The following is a 17,382-nucleotide window of genomic DNA, read 5'->3' as shown; positions in this document are numbered from 1 at the left end:
TACTACAGACAGACTGACCAGTGGCTTCCAGAGCTTTAGTGATCTGGCGCAGGGAGAAGCCCATCTCCAACAGAGGCACAGCAATCGCAGGTGGAGGGGGAGACGTGGACAGTCTGCTGCTGGGGTCCGACAGGGCTGAAGGAAACAACAATGACATCATCATCATCATCGGGGTCAGGCGTCTGAATACAGTATCAAAAGATGCAAAAAGTAAAACAGAATTATATTAAAATATCTGTTTGTTTGTCTATTTTTTCAGCTTTTCCATAATGGATAAGATCCAAGCTTTCCACGGGCCAACCAAAGAATGCTCCTTGCAGTTTGGCACACTTACAGGTACCAGTTCTGTTTTGTGGTCTGGAGGGCTGGGAGTCCGGAGAGGTGAGGCTCTGTCTGCGGCCGACCTCATCTGACGGAGAGGTCGGGAGGGATGACACGGGAGGAGTCTGGGCTCGACGTGTCGGAACAAGAGTGGTGGTGGGGTAACTGGAGAACATTTGCCTGCAGGTGGATTAAAATAGTCATCTCACTTTAATCCCACACGGCTACTCGTTAGCACTAGCTAAATAACAATATGTGCCATCTGTTCTGACCTCAGGAGGCTGAGAGGCATGACTCCCGGAGACTCCGAGGCAGGGACGGTCTCTGTGTCAGTGACAGGTGTGGTAGCTGTGGTAGTGTCCTCCAATGAGGAGCTCATAAAGGAGGTGGTGCTGGAAGCTGACGGACTGGTGGTGACGGGGGTTTGTGCCAACTGTTCACCCTCTGTAACTTCCCCCTCACCTTCAGGTTCACTTCTCACACCTGTGAAAGAGATAAAAAAGATAATTTGCAGCTTTATTCTATGTGGCTTGATTAGAAATTGAACTCTTTTAGGGGTTTGAACTGAAACTATCTGCATGTTCTCACCAGCCTTTGCTTTGCCACCACTGGGCTCCTCTAACAACCCATTTACAACCAGCTTGTAGATCATAGCCTGCGCCCTCTCCAGGTCTGCCAGCCCCAGGGCTCGCTTGATGGGGGAGCGCATTACTGCCCGCTTCACCATGTGACGCATGAGGAACTGCAGAGCTGCCCGCATCTCCACCTCATCCTGGTAAACTGGTGAGGTGGCAGCTGGGTTTGCACTGGTGCAGGTGTTCAGATCAGCGTTGTGCCCACTGGGGGTTGCTTCTGGTAACACCTGGAGGTCAGGACAGAACTGGTGGTTAGAAATCTCCTAATATTTAACTGAGATCTGTTTTTGATTTCACCAACTTCAGACAATGTTTTTACATACGTACTTAGTAGGGGTGCAACGATACTCGTATCGATATTGAACCGTTTGATACAGTGCTTTCGGTTCGGTACGCATATGTATCGAACAATACAAAATTTTTAATTTATTTTATCAACTTTTCTTCTGACGGTGCTGTCTGTGTTGAGCGCTCAGTGGATCTGCGCTCGACAGTGCAGCCTAGGCGGAGTAGTCGAACGCAGATTCACTGAGCGCAGGGCAAGCTAGCGAGACAGAAGTTAAGCTCGTTGCAACATTGGCAAATTGAACCTCCCCCACCCTCATTCAGATGTGGCGTTTGGAACCATTACCCTGAAGGTAAGCGCGTCATGGACAAAAGTAAAACAGTATGTCAGATGTGCCACGCAATGCTCAATTACATTGGTGGGAACTAGTGTGTTAGCACAGTTAGCTCGTTAATGTGTTGGCTGTCCAGCCCCACGCACGGGGCGATCCGCGGTAGCTCGTTGACGGAGATTTGCCGTGTTGTGGCGTTAACGTCATTTCAGATTAACGCTGACAGCACTAGTGGGAACACAACGAATATGACTGCACATTTACTCCGACATCATCCTCGTGCAAAGACAAGTGGAAGCAGACAAAAACAACAAGCACGCATGCTACAAACTTTACCCGAGTCATTTAGACAGCCGTTAGCACATGATTCTCCTTATGGGGACCTGATATGTTTAATATGCTGCTGAGAATATAGCCCAGAAGAAGCGTATAGTATAGCTTTTATTTTGGAAAGAGCCATTTCTCTGTAATAAACTCTCTTTTCCAAAGATGAGGGATTTCTCCATCAGATAGATTTATTTTTTTATTATTTTGTTGTTTCAGCAACATTAAATTTAAAAACTGTACTTTTGAGTTAAAATATATATTTATAATTTTAATAAATGACAAATAAAAAAGGCATGAACATTTTTTTGTATCGAAAAAATACCGAACCGTGAATTTTGTGTATCGTTGCACCCCTAGTGTTTAACATACTTTACACATGGTGGAAATGCAAACAACCAGTCTGAAGAAACCCTGATAAAGTTTTATAAGACTCAGTTCCTAGTACAGTAGTGGACTGCTACAGTTTGAGAAAACGTACTAGGCAGGCGTCTTTACCTTTGGTATGAGGAGCAGCTCAGCATACTTGCTGCAGCTCAGCAGCGCACTGAGGGTCTTCATAGCTCCCAGGTAGAGGTAGGACAGCTGCACAGCATGGATCTCTGACTGAGTGGTGATGGAGGAAGGAGAGGGCTCGTGACCGCGGCAGCCATGATCATGGCCTTTCTTCCTGTTCCCATCAGCAGGAGCGGGAGAAGTGAAAAGGGTTTCATTCACACCTACCCCGCCTCCAGCCACAGAGGAGATCTCACTCTCTGACTTCGAGTTGGGCGCCACGTGTGCTTTCACCTCATCGAGGCTGTGGGACACTCGTAGGTCAGAGGTCGTGGCAGCTGAAGGGGCTCCGACGTTATCTTTTGAGTCGTTACGGTTGTGCCCTTCGCCGTCGGTTTTCTCCTCGCCGCCGGTCGGCTCGTGCCCAGTAGAGGGCGTGTTGCGGTGCTTCTTCTCGTGGCGTCGGGCGCTGAGCTTCGTTGTAGTGTCCTCGTGAATGCTGGTAAGGTAGGTGAGGTCCAACAACAAGGAGGCAGTGAGGCCACGGAAACGGGCCACATCAAAGGGCAAAGGCTCGCACGGCTCCAGGTTGTACAATGGAGTGTCACTAGGCGACCAGAAAGTTGGGAAGCTTTAATAGAAGGGAGTGGAGAGTGAAAGGAGACAAGGGAAGGAAACACAAAGTGAGGGAAAGGGTAGGAGAGAAAAGGCACAGCATGCGAGACAAATAAAATGGTGCATTATGTGGGTACAACACATGACCGTCCCAGAAGAATGTATGGACGATGAGTCACAAGCCGAAGTCAAGATGTGAAAGAGTGAAATGGAGCGAGGGAAAACAGAGGGTGAAATGATGATTTAGAAGGAGGACACAGCAGAAAACATGAAGACATTCCAGTAGACACGTGTTCTTCAGCAAGACGGACACGTGACTAGAGGACGGCTCGTTTCACATGCAGAGTGATGCTACTCGTTTTTAACCCCTGAAGTCATTATTCAGGAGAAACAGAACAACTGTTGCAGCCTGAGCCTCCTAAGACCTGAACTCTTTCATGGCATATTCTTAACTTCTTCTGCTATTTGGGCTGTTTGGGACCTGATGAATGTAAAATCTCGCTCTCTGAGGGCCTGATATCCACATATGAGGGCATTCGTTTTACATTTCGATAGAACAGTGGCAGGTAACGTCCTCGTAAGTGGATATCAGGCCCTTGTAGAGCAAGATTTAGTATTGTGGTCTAGACCAGCGGTCCCCAACCCCCGGGCCTCAGACCGGTCCGTGAGTCGTTTGGTACCGGGCCGCGAGAGTTGAGGCTCAGGTGTGAAATGTGTGGTTTTCAGGGTTTTTATCGGTTTTCAGCGTTATTTTGTTATCGTTTTTATCATTTACTCGGTTTTCCTGGATCTTTTCACGTGTGTTATGAATAAATCTTCTTTTTTTTGGTACCAGTACTAGTTTTATTTTGTTGTATTTATCCGCGACACCTTAAAGGCCGGTCCGTGGCGCAAACAAGCTTGGAGACCGCTGCTCTAGACAACCCAAAATGTGATGTCAGGTCCCAGGAGGTTAAAGTCACTCGGCACGTTGTCATAAACATATATGCTTTACATTTAATTAGAATAATAAACAGCAGAAAACTTTTCATTCAATACCTGATAGTGACCTCAGCTTCATCCCACTGCACCTTAGCTGAGGTACTGCCTTCCTTCGTCACACCCAGCAGAGTAGCATGCCTCCCGGTCTGTTTGTGCACACATCTGCCTCCGACCCGAAGTCCCGCGTCCGCCCCCCCAATCACCGCCAGGACAGGCCACACCTCTGTGCAGAGGGTTCTCAAGTGGTGCTCCGACAGCTCCCCCAAGCCGTGCTGCCGTCCGTGGCGCCCTTTCTCCTCATCTGTCCGCGTGGGCGTCTCCTGGCTTTCTCTCTGAGTGTCGTGCTCCTCGCGGCTCTGCACCGAGCGGCTCTTTTTCAGCCTCTGTCCTAGGCCGCCGCCGGAAGCGCCGGCCGACTCTCTAAAGCACAGTTTGATTTTGTGAAGTCGTTCAATCATAGTCTTGTTTATGCGATGGGTCCAGTGGTCAGTGCGATGTAGGATGCGGATCAGCTGTATGGTGGCTTCGGCCAGCACTGTGGCCACAGGGCTGCAGACAGGATCCCCAGGTAAGAGGTCTCGCGGCGTTCCCCTCATTTGCATGTCACATATCTTAACCTAGAGACCAAAGATAACGACAAAACATGTACAGTAACTAACATATACTCAGAAACAGATTCTTTGAGGTGATTTGTGGTAGGTGTTGTAAGTGTTTAATCAACGGTTGTTAGATGAATGTAGATACAAACAAGCGTCTGAGTAGTCAAAAATCCATAATGTAAATTTGACTATTCGCAATTAAACATTCAACTCCGGGTTGAGGATGAGTTCCTGCCCCAAGTGGAGGAGTTCAAGTATCTCGGGGTCTTGTTCGCGAGTGATGGGAGAAGGGAGCCGGAGATCGACAGACGGATTGGGGCTGCAGCTGCAGTGATGCAGACGCTGCACCGGTCCGTCGTGGTGAAGAGGGAGCTGAGTGTAAAAGCGAAGCTCTCAATTTACCGGTCGATCTACGTCCCTACCCTCACCTATGGCCACGAGCTGTGGGTAGTGACCGAAAGGACGAGATCGCGGATACAAGCGGCAGAAATGAGCTTCCTCCTGGGTGAGGTGATACGGGCATGTCCCACCGGGAGGAGGCCCCGGGGTAGACCCAGGACACGCTGGAGAGATTATATCTCTCGGCTGGCCTGGGAACGCCTTGGTGTTCCCCCGGATAAGCTGGAGGAGGTGGCTGGGGAGAGGGAGGTCTGGGCCTCTCTGCTTAGGCTGCTGCCCCCGCGACCCGGCCTCGGATAAAGCGGATGAAGATGGATGGATGGATGGATGGCAATTCAACAATTCACTTTTTGGAAATGTCACAAAGATGTTCCAAAGCTGACAGACCTCATCAATAAAAGATTTCATTTCATGTCGATGACATGTGCTAATTACTTAGCTAATTAATTGTGATTGGTGGACAATATTCGCCTACATGCAGACACATAAAACAGCGTCATGTGTCACATTAGTTTTGCACTGCATGATAAAAAGATCTAAAGACTTTAAAACTTTATTTACTGTTTAATTACTTTTTATAGTGAAGATGAAAACACACATTACAACATGGGAAATGACTTCACAGATATCTTAAATGAATATTTCCATTAAAGAGCCTGAAAGAGTAAATGTTTAAAAGGACGGACAGCCACCTACCTTCTCTCCTGGATTACTGCTGTAGAACATCACACAGGGATAGAGCTCCGTGGCGTCCACGTCCTCAAAGGCCAACTTGGGCTCCTTTGGGATCAAACGTTGACAGTTAGAGAAAGAACTATTAATTTCTAACTAAAGTCTTTTCACAAATAACTGACTGCTCCCCTTTTTCACCCTCACCTCTCCGTTCTTGCCAAAGGAGACGGTTCTTGCTTCCATATCCAGAACGCAGGTGATGAAATCTCCCTGAGTGAAGCTGCTGAGCGTCAGCGTTTGCTCCCCGTTATGATAGAGGTTTCCACTATACGCTCGGTACAGCCACATATCCGATGTGGTGCGATGGTTGAAGTCGTGCACGGGCCATCGCGACACGCCCACGCATGTCCCCTCATTGCCTCGATTCTCCTTCACAATGTAGAACTACAGGTGACAACAAACAGACTCTGAAACACGTAGGGAGCAAAATAAAAACAAAGGCCACCTCTTCCACCTCTGTGTTACTGATATTTAAAAACAAAGCGATGCTTTATTATTATATAAGGAAATCGAGCAGAAAAATTGATAAAAACAATATTAATCTTCTTTTTTGAGTGTTCTCTGCACCTCAGCAGACCCGCTGGTTCAGAGACCTATTCCCGTTAACGAAGCGAGACGAACAGCTCGACCAGTTTTCCACACGCTAGCTTCCCCTGCAGCTTTCTGTGACACACAGTTTACACAAACAGCCATTGTGAAAAACCCCCCATGGTTATAAAACACTGTGTGTGTGTGTGTTTGGGGGTGCATCTGTGTGACCTCCTGCTCACCAAAGGGGTCATGAAGGCAGGACGTTTACTAAACAAGAAAACAGAACCTTCACATTGGATGTGCCTGTGATAAAACACCACAGCCTCCCCCACCGTTCGACAGGCTGGGGAGGGTAACCTTTGATCATACAGTTTGAACCAAGACTCACAAATTTAAGTACAATAATGGCAACATTTAACAATTTGACTCCAACAGGGAGTAACAGAATACATGTACCGGCGTTACGTATTTAAAATACAAAATATGAGTAACTGTATTCCGTTACAGTTACTGTTTAACAAGGTGGTATTTAGAATACAGTTACTTTGTTGAAATAAATGGATTACACGGCGGTACTTCCCTGTTTCATATGTTAGGCTGTGCTCTCTCTGTTTTTGGTGATTCCATGCCGGTGGAAACCCAAACAAACACGCATTAAGAGGATCTAATTCCTGTGTCTCGATCTCACGGCCCATGTCACCTCTACTTGTGGCTGCATAATGATGTGAAGAAATGTTTTTTAAAATTGTTATTCAAAAAACTATTTAATATGAAGGCAATAAGAGAGTGTTACAGGCATATGGCAGCGTTACGGTTGCCATGGTTACAGGGTGACGCTCTCTCTCTGCGTGTTTCCTGGGTGAGAGAGGCCTTTTTGTTGTTGTTGTGCTAAGCTAACAGGCAGAATGCTACAGGTATAGCTCTAAAGAATGTAGCATCATGGGCAGTGTAGTCCGTGCTGCAGGGAGAATGGACTGCCATACCCGTTATGTGTCTGTGAGCGAGGGAGGGAGAAAAAGGAAAAGTACGAGCTGTCATCGAGCAGAAACGGGAGCTGGAAGCATGTAAATATAATAATAACCACTGCAGCCAAGAAGAGAGCCTGACGAGCCCAGCTGTAAGTAAGCTATTAAGACTCGACTGTACACCGTGTTCGTGTTTTCCTCCAAAAACAATAAGTTCTGTTGGAGCAGCCTTTCAACGCCTCTCTCTGTCTCTGCTAGCAAAGTTGACCCAGACAACAAAGTAAAGCTAGTTTTCAGCTACGAGCCGACACAGAACCCACCGTATTAGCCAGAGGTCTCTTTACTACGGTTCGGAGCCGCGGACCTTCAGTAACAGTAATAAATCACAGCAATAGTACATTCATGTAGTTGTAAACAGCATGATAATATATTAAGTAATCCAAAGTATTCAGAATACATTACTCTCATTGAGTAACGTAACGGAATACGTTACAGAATACATTTTGGGGCATGTAATCTGTAATCTGTAATGGAATACATTTTAAAAGTAACCTTCCCAACACTGTCTCCAAGTAATAATGAGCCAATGAGAAAAATACTGTACCTTCCACTGGTAGCATCCAGAGGAGATGCCGGTCGAGGCCAGGCCGTAGCCTTTACCCCCGCTGCCGTGTGTCAGCCCCTGACTGTTTTCCACTACACAACACTGAGCCTTTTCTGGGTCAAAGGAAATTTCCTGAATGGGAAGGTTCTCATCTTCCTCCTCTGTATCTCCCTGTGAATTCAAGCAGCTGTCAGCCACATAAACAAATAAAGATAAAGACACATCCACTGCTAGGTGATCCTGCACACCTGTAGCTTAAGCTCCTGAACTTTTTCTTTAATCTGGATCGAGTGTTTGGTTTGAGCAATGGGACCTTCCCACATGCAGTCAGACAGCAGGGAGAAGAGCCGTTCAATGACCTAGAGGACAAGAAAATATTAAAGCTGGCGGACTGACGACAGGCATGTAGGACAAACTGAGGACTCGTACAGAGAAACTATTAGCACCTGTGTCATTTGGTCATCTTCCATGCTAGCCTCGCAGGCAGGCAGGACAGCCTCCAAAACATGAAGAGCTAGGAGCCGAGTTCTCAAGTTTCCCACCAGAGGAACACCTACATTTAATAACCAAAGGAAGCGTCATTTTCACTTATGTTTATATTTGAGAAAGCACCATACATGATAGTGGTTTCTCGTACCTGAGCAGCACTTCTGCGCTGCAATGTTCAGCAGCACCTCAGTCCATTTGGGGGATGCCATCTTGGACTGGATGGCCTTGGAGGACACCACCCTCCTTAGGAAGACCAAGAAGTCACCGAGGTGCAGTTCAGCTGTATGCTGTTTGCGCAGCAAAGCTGAAAATCAACAAACTTGCAATAAGTATAATAACAGGTACAAAGTACAGGTACAGGTACAATACAAACACAAAAACGGACTTTCTTTGAAGCAAATACTGTTCACACCACATCATCTAAACCTCATGCAAAAGTGCATCACTCATGTGAGTGTTGCTAAGTCAATGACTTATACATCTCAAGATTTAAATAAAATAAACAAGCTTTAACCCTTTAAGACCTACCATAGAACCAAGTCTGCCAGAGCTTATATTATATTTTTACATGCTGTGGAGCCATTTTTGGGAGCATTTCAAGTTGCTATACATCAATACAACCATTATAGCCCAGATTTTAATAATATGTCTGCATTAAGTGCATAGTAATTACATAAATTGCAAAAAAGTGCAATAAACTACAAAAAAATTGAAAATCGTTTTTGTTTTTTAACATATATTTCTAGTTAGAGAAATTTAAGAGGCTTATCCCTCAAAACTGTAAATACAAAAAAGTTGCACAAAATAGTTTCCCACCACAGGAAATTTATTTTGAGTGTCTTTATACTTTTATTTTTGAAATACACCAATTTTTATATACTGCAGGAAAAATGAAAATAAATATTATAATGCAAATTTGCAAAAAAGCAGCATATGCATGAAAATAAACTTTTTCCATCAGTGCAATATGAGTCCTAAGAATCCCAGAAACAACACAGAAAGTCATAAAGTCAAAGATAACTTTTAAAAACACCAGTATAGGCTCATGAGGCCCTGATGGTAAAAAACTACATTTCCGCAACATGACGTCACTTCCGGTGTCGGGCAGGTCATGGCGGACATGCGATAGTTCACACTGACGTCTATTCCAACGTAGGAAGTGTTATGAACAGCTGATCGGATCGGCAAAGCGTGTTTCTGGAATATTATGTTTTTGTTGCTGCAAGTGCTTTTTATGCAGTTTTTGCAAAGCTATATGTGGAAGGAAACTGTGACCGAGGACAAGCTGATGGCATAAGATGTAAGTACAACTCCTCCGGTTTCATATGCAAAAAAAATTATTGCGCTAGCTTATGTGGTTGCAGAGCTACCGGGATTTAAAAGTAGTTACGCAAAACAGAGCGTGCCCGCTCCGACTGGTTTTAAAGGGTTAAACAAACACAGATGTAATGACAACAAACGCGAGTTTCACCTCTGAAGTCTTTCCTTTCAGAGTCGGCGCTGTCCTCATGTTTGCCATCTTCCTGCTCTTTTCCAGCATGAAGCAGACTAACTCCTGCCTGAGATAACAGGTTTTTCAGCTGACTGCAAAGCAGGTCCAGCAGTGACTGGACAACCTTGGGACTCAGTTTGTCTGCATATGTTCTGCAAACACAAGGAAAGACACTGGTGTTGCACTGCTTCTCATTTACCAATTCCTCTACTGCACCTTGTTGAGCTCTTACCCCGTGCTGATGGCGAGTATTTGCAGCAGCCGTGTGGAGGCCACCTTCAGGGCGGTGCTGAGCTGAGACACGCCAGGTTTTTGCAGGAGCTGGAGGGGCTGCCCCAGCATGGTCTCTGTCCCGCAGAGCTGGGACAGCACATTGAGCAGCCCACTGGAGATGGCCAGAGACACATCCACTGGCTGGTAGCGAACGCTCAATGCAAACACCGTCACCAGCAGGAGGCGCTGCTGAGCTTCTACGGTGACAAATGAAAAGATCAAAGAAAGGGGTCAAATAGAAGCTCACAGGCTGGGCCTTGTGTTTTAGAGGTGTAGAGTAAGGCCGTTACGTTCTCTCTTCAAACACACAACTGGAAACATAACTTCACATCTACCTGCAGGTGAAGCTGATGCTATCGCCTGAAAGTTCTAATGAGCTTTCATAAATAAACGTAAGCAGTACAGCTGTGAACACTCCTCAGTTCTATACAGCAGCACTTTGGTTACCTATGTGGTGCTTGTTTGCCTGAAGTGCTCTTTCCAGTGTGACAGACAGTTGCTGGTAAATCTTATGGACAGCCGTCTGGATTTCCATTTGCAGGCTCCTCTTTGCTGCTTTTACACCATCCTGTCAAAAACAAACGCACAGCCACACAAAGACAGAGTTCAAAACAACAAATCAGTCAGTCCTTTACACTTACACTGAAGGTGAAAATACAGACGCACCTCTTCCTGTCAAACAAATACAGAGATCCTATATTGAGGATACATGACGATGAACAGGCAGCCCACTCTGAGTTTATGTGCCAGTGTACAGAACTTAATCCCTGAAATATTTTATATAAAAAAAATAAGAACAGATGGAAATCTCACCACCACCACTCACCCTCATCTGTCAATCCAGGGCTCTAGACTGCGACCAAATTTTTCAGTGGCGCGACTAAAAAAAAAAAAAATTGGTTGCACCAGTGCGACCAACTGTTCGGGTAGCAAAAGAAAAAAAAAAAAACTTGCAACCTTCCCTGTGGTCAACAACAGACACACATTATGCCCCTATCATGGACTAAACCAATCAGAGATAGTAAGGGGCAGGACCTCTCTGATCTGATTGGCCGTGGTCCAGTTGAAAGTTCAGGTGGAAGAGAGAGGTGAGTAGCTTGAATAAAGCGATATCAATTCATTAAATCCTGAATCGACTTTTAAATATAACTGTGTTTTACCAGAAACGCCAGATTCTCAGATTAAAGCTCACAAAACCATTTCAACAACAACCAAACAGCAAATGAGAGCAGGTTAACGGACTCCACACAAAGACGTAAACACAGAACGGACGCATCAGAATCAGCTTTGTCTTTCTCGGCTTTCTCACCCGACGGCCCGTAGACGGACACGCTGTCGGAGCTTAGCGTTTCTGATGCGTCCGGTCGGCGCTGTGTTTACGTCTTTTTGCGCTGATTCTGAGCTGCAGGTTTTGTCTCTCCACCCAAAATTCACCGAGCCAGCAGCAAAAGAAGCAGCAAACTGCGCTTCACATTTGATCAATGTCGTCATGAATTTTGCTGTTTTGCTTCCACGACTATTAAAACCACACTTCATGCACAGCTAGCTCTCTATCTCTCTCTGTACTTCAAGAACAGTTTCCCATCTCCAATCTGTGTTTTCTGTATTATTCATTCGCTTATTACCCACCAGTCTACCGTTGTTTACAGCGCTGTCGACTGCTGTCTTTTTCTTTTCTTTTTTCACTTAAATGACCTCGGACAAGAAAGCCTATTTTTTCTGTTGTTCAATACTGAAGAAATTTAAACTTTATATGCAGAACATTGTAGAATATTTTAAGGTTATCTGCTATAAAAAGCCAGACCAGGAAAATCTCCTTCATGTTTTTCTGTGTTTTATTCTCAGTTACTTTCACACAAAGGCATCTGCTGTGATGTTCACAATTCTGATGAAGTCAGTACTGATAAATGATCAGAATTATAATATTTCTGACTGTCTGAGGCTAAGTTGAATCGAATCGGGACTTTGAAAACCGGGATGAATGGATTATAGAAATCAGTGATGATACCCAGCCGTAGTGAGCAGCCTAGGCCTGACAGAAGTGGATGTAGCTGTAATAGGAAAAGAACTATTGATAACTTTTCTGTTAAGTTGAGGCCTGATCCTTCTGAAATTCATAGCCAGTGCTCTGACACGGTGTCATCAATCTTTGAATGCTGAAAAAGCACAGTGTATCCAGAAAAACACATTATATCATATAAATTATTATAAAATTTGTGTGCGCCTAACTTTTCAAAGTTAGGCGTACCGGTACGCCCATGGCAAAAGGTTAGTCTAGAGCCCTGCAACGTGTGTCTTATATGAGTGGATGAGTCAATGAATTCACTTCTATCCAATGACAGCACTACTAAAGTGAGTTTAGGATGTCCTAAACTTTTCTGCTGTTTTTACCACTGTTAGCTGCTGTTAACCGATGTTATTGAAACTGCATTCGAAGGCGATTTAGCACTTTTGGACTCGAACGCTCGGTAAATGAATCCTCATACAATGTGAGAATACAATCAGACTCTTCATCAGAAACAAAATGTGACTTTTAGGCCTCGAGCCTAACATTAGCTGGCATAATGTTAGCGTATAAGCATGCTAATTGTCAGCTGTCCAGAGGCAAGATGGTTGCATGTCTAATCAGCAGACAAAGAGTTTGTTGTTGAATGTTGTGAATAAATAAGCGAGTTTATGGACTTTTGTGTGTTAGAGCCCTGACCTCAGCTCAGCAGATGATAAAGTATCCATGTACAAATATTAAATGCTCATATATATTTAAAAGTATTAGTAATCTTTAAATGAAAAGTATGTGGCTGGTCTCTTAAGACAGACACCCTCTGTACTTCTGAGGCTTATTTTTGATCAAACTTGTAGTTACGCTGGATCAGGTCACCCTAAATCAGTCCTTAGATACGGTGCTATAGAAAGGCTCAGGCTGCTATTTCTCCACTTCCTGAATGCTAGATGTTGTCCGGTCACTTTTGGAGTTGCATTGCTGTGGAGATAATTAATATCAACTCCAGAAGAGTCAATTCTTCAATTTGGGCTTAATTAATAATATTTTAATAATTAATATATTAGTATAATATTGACTGACATATTGGTCAATATTAGGTTTTTGTCAATACATTGGTATCTGCATTTATACTGGCCAGTAAATGAAAATGTAAAAACGTAAATAAGACACACGACAGAGGCGACGTGTTATGAACAGAAAACAAGATTAAAAAACGTCATCGTCACGTTTGTTTTAGTAACAACTCATAAATAGCTTCATATAACAAATTTTAGTGAAATCAGTTTGTTTTGTGTGTCTGAAAGAAAATGATGTCAGCTGGTACATTGTATTTTTAAAACACCAAAAATCAACATAGTGCCTGGAGGAACCCAGAGCAAACAAAGGGAACAGATCACCCTGCAGATCAGAACCACATCATGAGTGTTAGCAGAGAGGGCGGGACTTCCTGGTGACTCCAGCACCCAAATGAACCAGTGATGTATTTTGATGATGAGCGTTATTAACAATAATTACTTTTGCAAACCTGCATCTATGTTGCCATCAAGAAAGGACAGCAAAGTTGAATGATTTCATTGGCTGGCCCGCTACGTTACTACTGTGACACCTATTACGTACTTTTTAACACGCCAAATATCCTGTAAAGACATTAAGATGCAAATCTATGAGATAACAGGTAATGCCTATCTTTCTCACAAATTGTCCAGACACTCGAGGTATTCTTCATCCTGTGATGAGAGCCATACCTGGTAATGATGCAGCTGCACGTTCTCCCTCTTCAGCACGCCAGTTCCCACAGTGCCAAGGCCAAAACAGCCAGCCAGGAACTGCAACCTGACAGAGGTGAGCAGTGACGAGGACTGGAAGACTGCGCTGGATCGATCTGCATTGTTCAGTTGGCTGCCCTTCTCCTCCATGCCTGAGATCAACACCACAATCTGGTGGAGTGCTTCCAAACGCAGCTGGACACAGAACACATCATAGACGTAATTAGCATCAGTAACACTGGTTTGTGAAGCCCTGTTACTAGGCCTGGAGCTGTAGGTGTTTTTAGCCAATAAGTATCGCCTAAATAAGTCTTTACAAGGAAGCTGTGTTTGAGTGGGTACAGCAAGCCAGGAGGTAGAGCAACTGGGAGGTCGGTGGATCGATTCCCGGCTACTCTAGAGCAGCGTTTCCCAACCACTGTGCTGCGGCACATAGGTGTGCCGTGCCGTTCCACCTGATTATTACTCGAAGCGATTGGTGTGAGTAACGGCCAGAACAATTACATTGTCTTCCACTAGAGGGGAGTACAACTACCTGCTCTAATTAAATGGGTTACCAAATGCCAGTAAAACAGAAGAAGACGACGTAATAGTCATGTAATAGCAATAGATAAATATCTGAAGAGAAAAAGTAGTCAGCCTGATCTGGTTCCTGGAGAAAATGCCGACCCAGATGAAGGCCTTAGCGTGAGCAGTGGTCAGAAGAAAGCACAAAAGGTCTACTGGTGACAAACCGAGCCAGTTTCGCTAGTCCTGGTGATCAGGGGCAAATGATCAATATGCTTTTTGTGACATTTTTGTTTAATGGTGTGCCGTGTGAATTTTTTAATGTGAAATATGTGCCGTGGCTCCAAATGGTTGGGAAACACTGCTGTAGCGTGTGTTAGGCAAGAGACTGAATCCAGAATGGATCCATTGAGCACAAATGTTAAACAACGTGCTTGTTTATAGAACAGTGTTTGCTGAGGTCATGGCCGAGGGCTGTTTCCTCATAAGCCCATAAGTCCTTTCAAAACCATGTTTTCTCCCCTGGTGGCTACTAAAAACATGCTAACCACACCAAACAACTACTGTACATGCTCTATATGACTTGCACAAATTCCCCTTTTCGCTACAAATAGATTCCAAATTTGTGAGAAACAGATTTGTCCAAACAATGTCTGAAGACCAACTCTTGAGACGTGTGGTGCAGAACTATAGTTTTAATATTTCTTAATCTTCAAATGCAAAAATCATGGGATTGTAGATTTTTCAATTTTCAATTGTTTCAATTTTTCAAGGTACATGGAGGAAGTCTTCCTTCAAGCTGCAGTTTGACTGTTTACTGGGTGAAATGTTTCACTCTGCTGGAGACAGCTGTTTTCCTGTATCCAGTGTGTGTGCTCTGTTTTGCCCAGTCTCAGACCATGAAGTCACCCCTCCACTGTGATCGTCATGATCCTGGGTCTTTTGACCCAGCGTTTTAAGTTTGAGTTTATTTCGTTCATTTCGTCTCCCTTGTCCTTCATGTGCTTCATGTTTGCGTTTCATTATGTTTCCCATTTTATTTTGAAAGAGGTCCTGTGTTCCTGCATTTTGTTTTACTCTTCCCCTGTGGCGTTGTTATGTTCATGTTGTGTCTACTCTGCCTTTCTGTTCCATGTTTCAGGTCCCTATGTTCTGTCTCCCCAGTCTGTTAAGTTTACATGTCTTGAGCTCCGTCAGTGTGTTTCCTGTTTCACTTTCAGTCTGTCCTATGTTAATGTTTCTAGTTTTGCTTCCCTTGTCTCGTCCTGCCTGATTACTCCCAACTGTGGCTCATTCCCCCTCGTTATCCCTCAGTGTATTTAGCCCCATGTTTCTCTTTGTCAGTGTTGCGTCCTCCCTCACAGCTGTGTGATTTTTCCCTGAGGCTCCTTGTGCTTTAGTCTTCCCAGTTTAGTTTTGTATTGTTTTTCGTGTCCCACTCCACGCCAGCAATAAAGCTGTTTTTTGAGTTTACTTTTTGTCTCTGCGAGCTTGCGTTTGGGTCCTACTCTTGCCTGCACACAGCCGGATTGTGACAGTGATGCTGACGCTGGTGTTTGACAGGTACTATTTAATGCAGCTGCCAGTTTACAACCCGTGAGGTGTCTCTGTTTTAAACTACACATTCTCAGATGTTTGTCTTCTTGCACAGTTGTGCATCGGGCCTCCCACTCCTTTTTCTGTCTATTTCAGAGCCAGTTTTTGCTGCTCCCTAAAGGGATATGGATAAGAGATTTTACGTTTCTGCACAATTACTCACAACAGCCGTCCTTTCTCAGGAGAACAACTGACGACTGGAGAACAATAAAATGACTGATGCTTCAGACACTAAACTAACCTATTTAATGCTGTGCCATGGTTTCCAGCTGTGCAACACAACTGCACACAACTAATTTATTCGCCTTATGAATGTATTGATTTGGATTAGCAGCCATAGCAGGAAACTGATCCAGAGGACTGACAGCTGTTGATGATAGGCCTCTAAGCAAAACTGTAGAGACATTTTTAAAATATCATCTGACTAATTTGAATTGTTTTTGAATTTGATGATGACGTGTTCTTCTTTAGAACATAAATACCCAAACTTTTGACGATGTCTTTATATCGTCAGTAGGAATCAGTCAGTTTTAGACTGAGAAAACGTATAAAATACTGTCAGCTCTGTTCTGAAAAGGTATAACTGTACAAAAAATAAAAATCCTCCACAAATGAATTAAAAACGTTTCATAGAAGAAAAGAACAAAATCAACTATGCTGACTCTGATTAACCATCGTTTGGTTCGACTTCTCGTCAGCGCTGAGGAATCGCTCACCTCTGCTCTGCTCTGCTGCTGCTCCATAGCCAGGATAATGGCCTGTGGGCTGGTGGACATACTTTCTTCTGGCTCCTTAAAAGCTGGAGCCAAGCCCACGTCACCACTGATGAAGCTGACCATGTTGTCGATGAGAGCGTGGATGCCCAGCGATCGGCTCAAGTCCAGGTCTGACTCTTCGTACGTTGAACTGTAACTCTGCTGACGGCTCAGCTTGGCCCGAAACCAGGACTCAGCCAGGGAGTCTGGTGAGCTGTGGAGGAGGCCTGAGAAGGAGGAGAAGATCCTGTTTGTTGTATTTGTGCACACAGGGGATCTATTGAGGGATGTGCTGAGTAGCTTTGAAGCACTTAAAAGGAGCGCATTATTACTCGACCGGAGTTCATCAGATGGCCAAATGCCGAATCTACATGCAGGCGCAAGCCTCCATTATGAGTTTGCCTGTGATGGATGCACCGAGTATCCAGCACACACTGAGGAAGAATTCTGCGGCTGAGAAGTGGAATGGGAAACAGGCTAGCGCGTCCACACAACAACTCAGTCAAAGTATCAGCACTGATGACTTCTTCAAAAGTGCAACCCAGAAATTTCCATGAAAATTCTTCAAAGTAATAGATTACACTCTTCACGAGGAATGAGCCATCATAGTGCAAAGTAACAGCGCAAGCAGAAGAATGGCCTGAATGGAGACGTTTATGTGATCCTCATTTCTTTATCTTTCTT

The 17,382-nt window shown here is 44.5% G+C and overlaps 1 protein-coding gene across 7 annotated transcripts in view; it reads right to left on the bottom strand.

Moving 5' to 3' along the window:
* The window catches only part of herc1 (HECT and RLD domain containing E3 ubiquitin protein ligase family member 1), a 93,515-nt gene that overhangs the window by 42,307 nt on the left and 33,826 nt on the right, over window positions 1-17,382 (bottom strand). For 6 of the 7 annotated variants that reach the window (XM_087842764.1, XM_087842755.1, XM_087842801.1 and 3 more), the window contains 17 exons: window positions 16,660-16,925; window positions 13,820-14,035; window positions 10,520-10,640; window positions 10,032-10,269; window positions 9,779-9,951; window positions 8,456-8,611; window positions 8,265-8,371; window positions 8,067-8,177; window positions 7,819-7,989; window positions 5,863-6,102; window positions 5,683-5,766; window positions 4,046-4,605; window positions 2,396-3,023; window positions 910-1,183; window positions 594-804; window positions 335-501; window positions 19-135 (listed from right to left, as the gene is read on the bottom strand). In XM_087842764.1, coding sequence (XP_087698890.1) covers window positions 19-135; window positions 335-501; window positions 594-804; window positions 910-1,183; window positions 2,396-3,023; window positions 4,046-4,605; window positions 5,683-5,766; window positions 5,863-6,102; window positions 7,819-7,989; window positions 8,067-8,177; window positions 8,265-8,371; window positions 8,456-8,611; window positions 9,779-9,951; window positions 10,032-10,269; window positions 10,520-10,640; window positions 13,820-14,035; window positions 16,660-16,925 — 3,840 coding nt within the window. The remainder of the gene's footprint in view (window positions 1-18; window positions 136-334; window positions 502-593; window positions 805-909; window positions 1,184-2,395; window positions 3,024-4,045; window positions 4,606-5,682; window positions 5,767-5,862; window positions 6,103-7,818; window positions 7,990-8,066; window positions 8,178-8,264; window positions 8,372-8,455; window positions 8,612-9,778; window positions 9,952-10,031; window positions 10,270-10,519; window positions 10,641-13,819; window positions 14,036-16,659; window positions 16,926-17,382) is intronic. The other variant, XM_087842792.1, reaches the window with a different exon arrangement.

The sequence above is a fragment of the Neolamprologus brichardi genome, chromosome 1 (genome assembly GCF_056152115.1).
Source record: "Neolamprologus brichardi isolate AB-2024 chromosome 1, ASM5615211v1, whole genome shotgun sequence".
Lineage (NCBI taxonomy): Eukaryota > Metazoa > Chordata > Actinopteri > Cichliformes > Cichlidae > Neolamprologus > Neolamprologus brichardi.
This window is presented reverse-complemented; position numbering and strand designations above follow the sequence as displayed.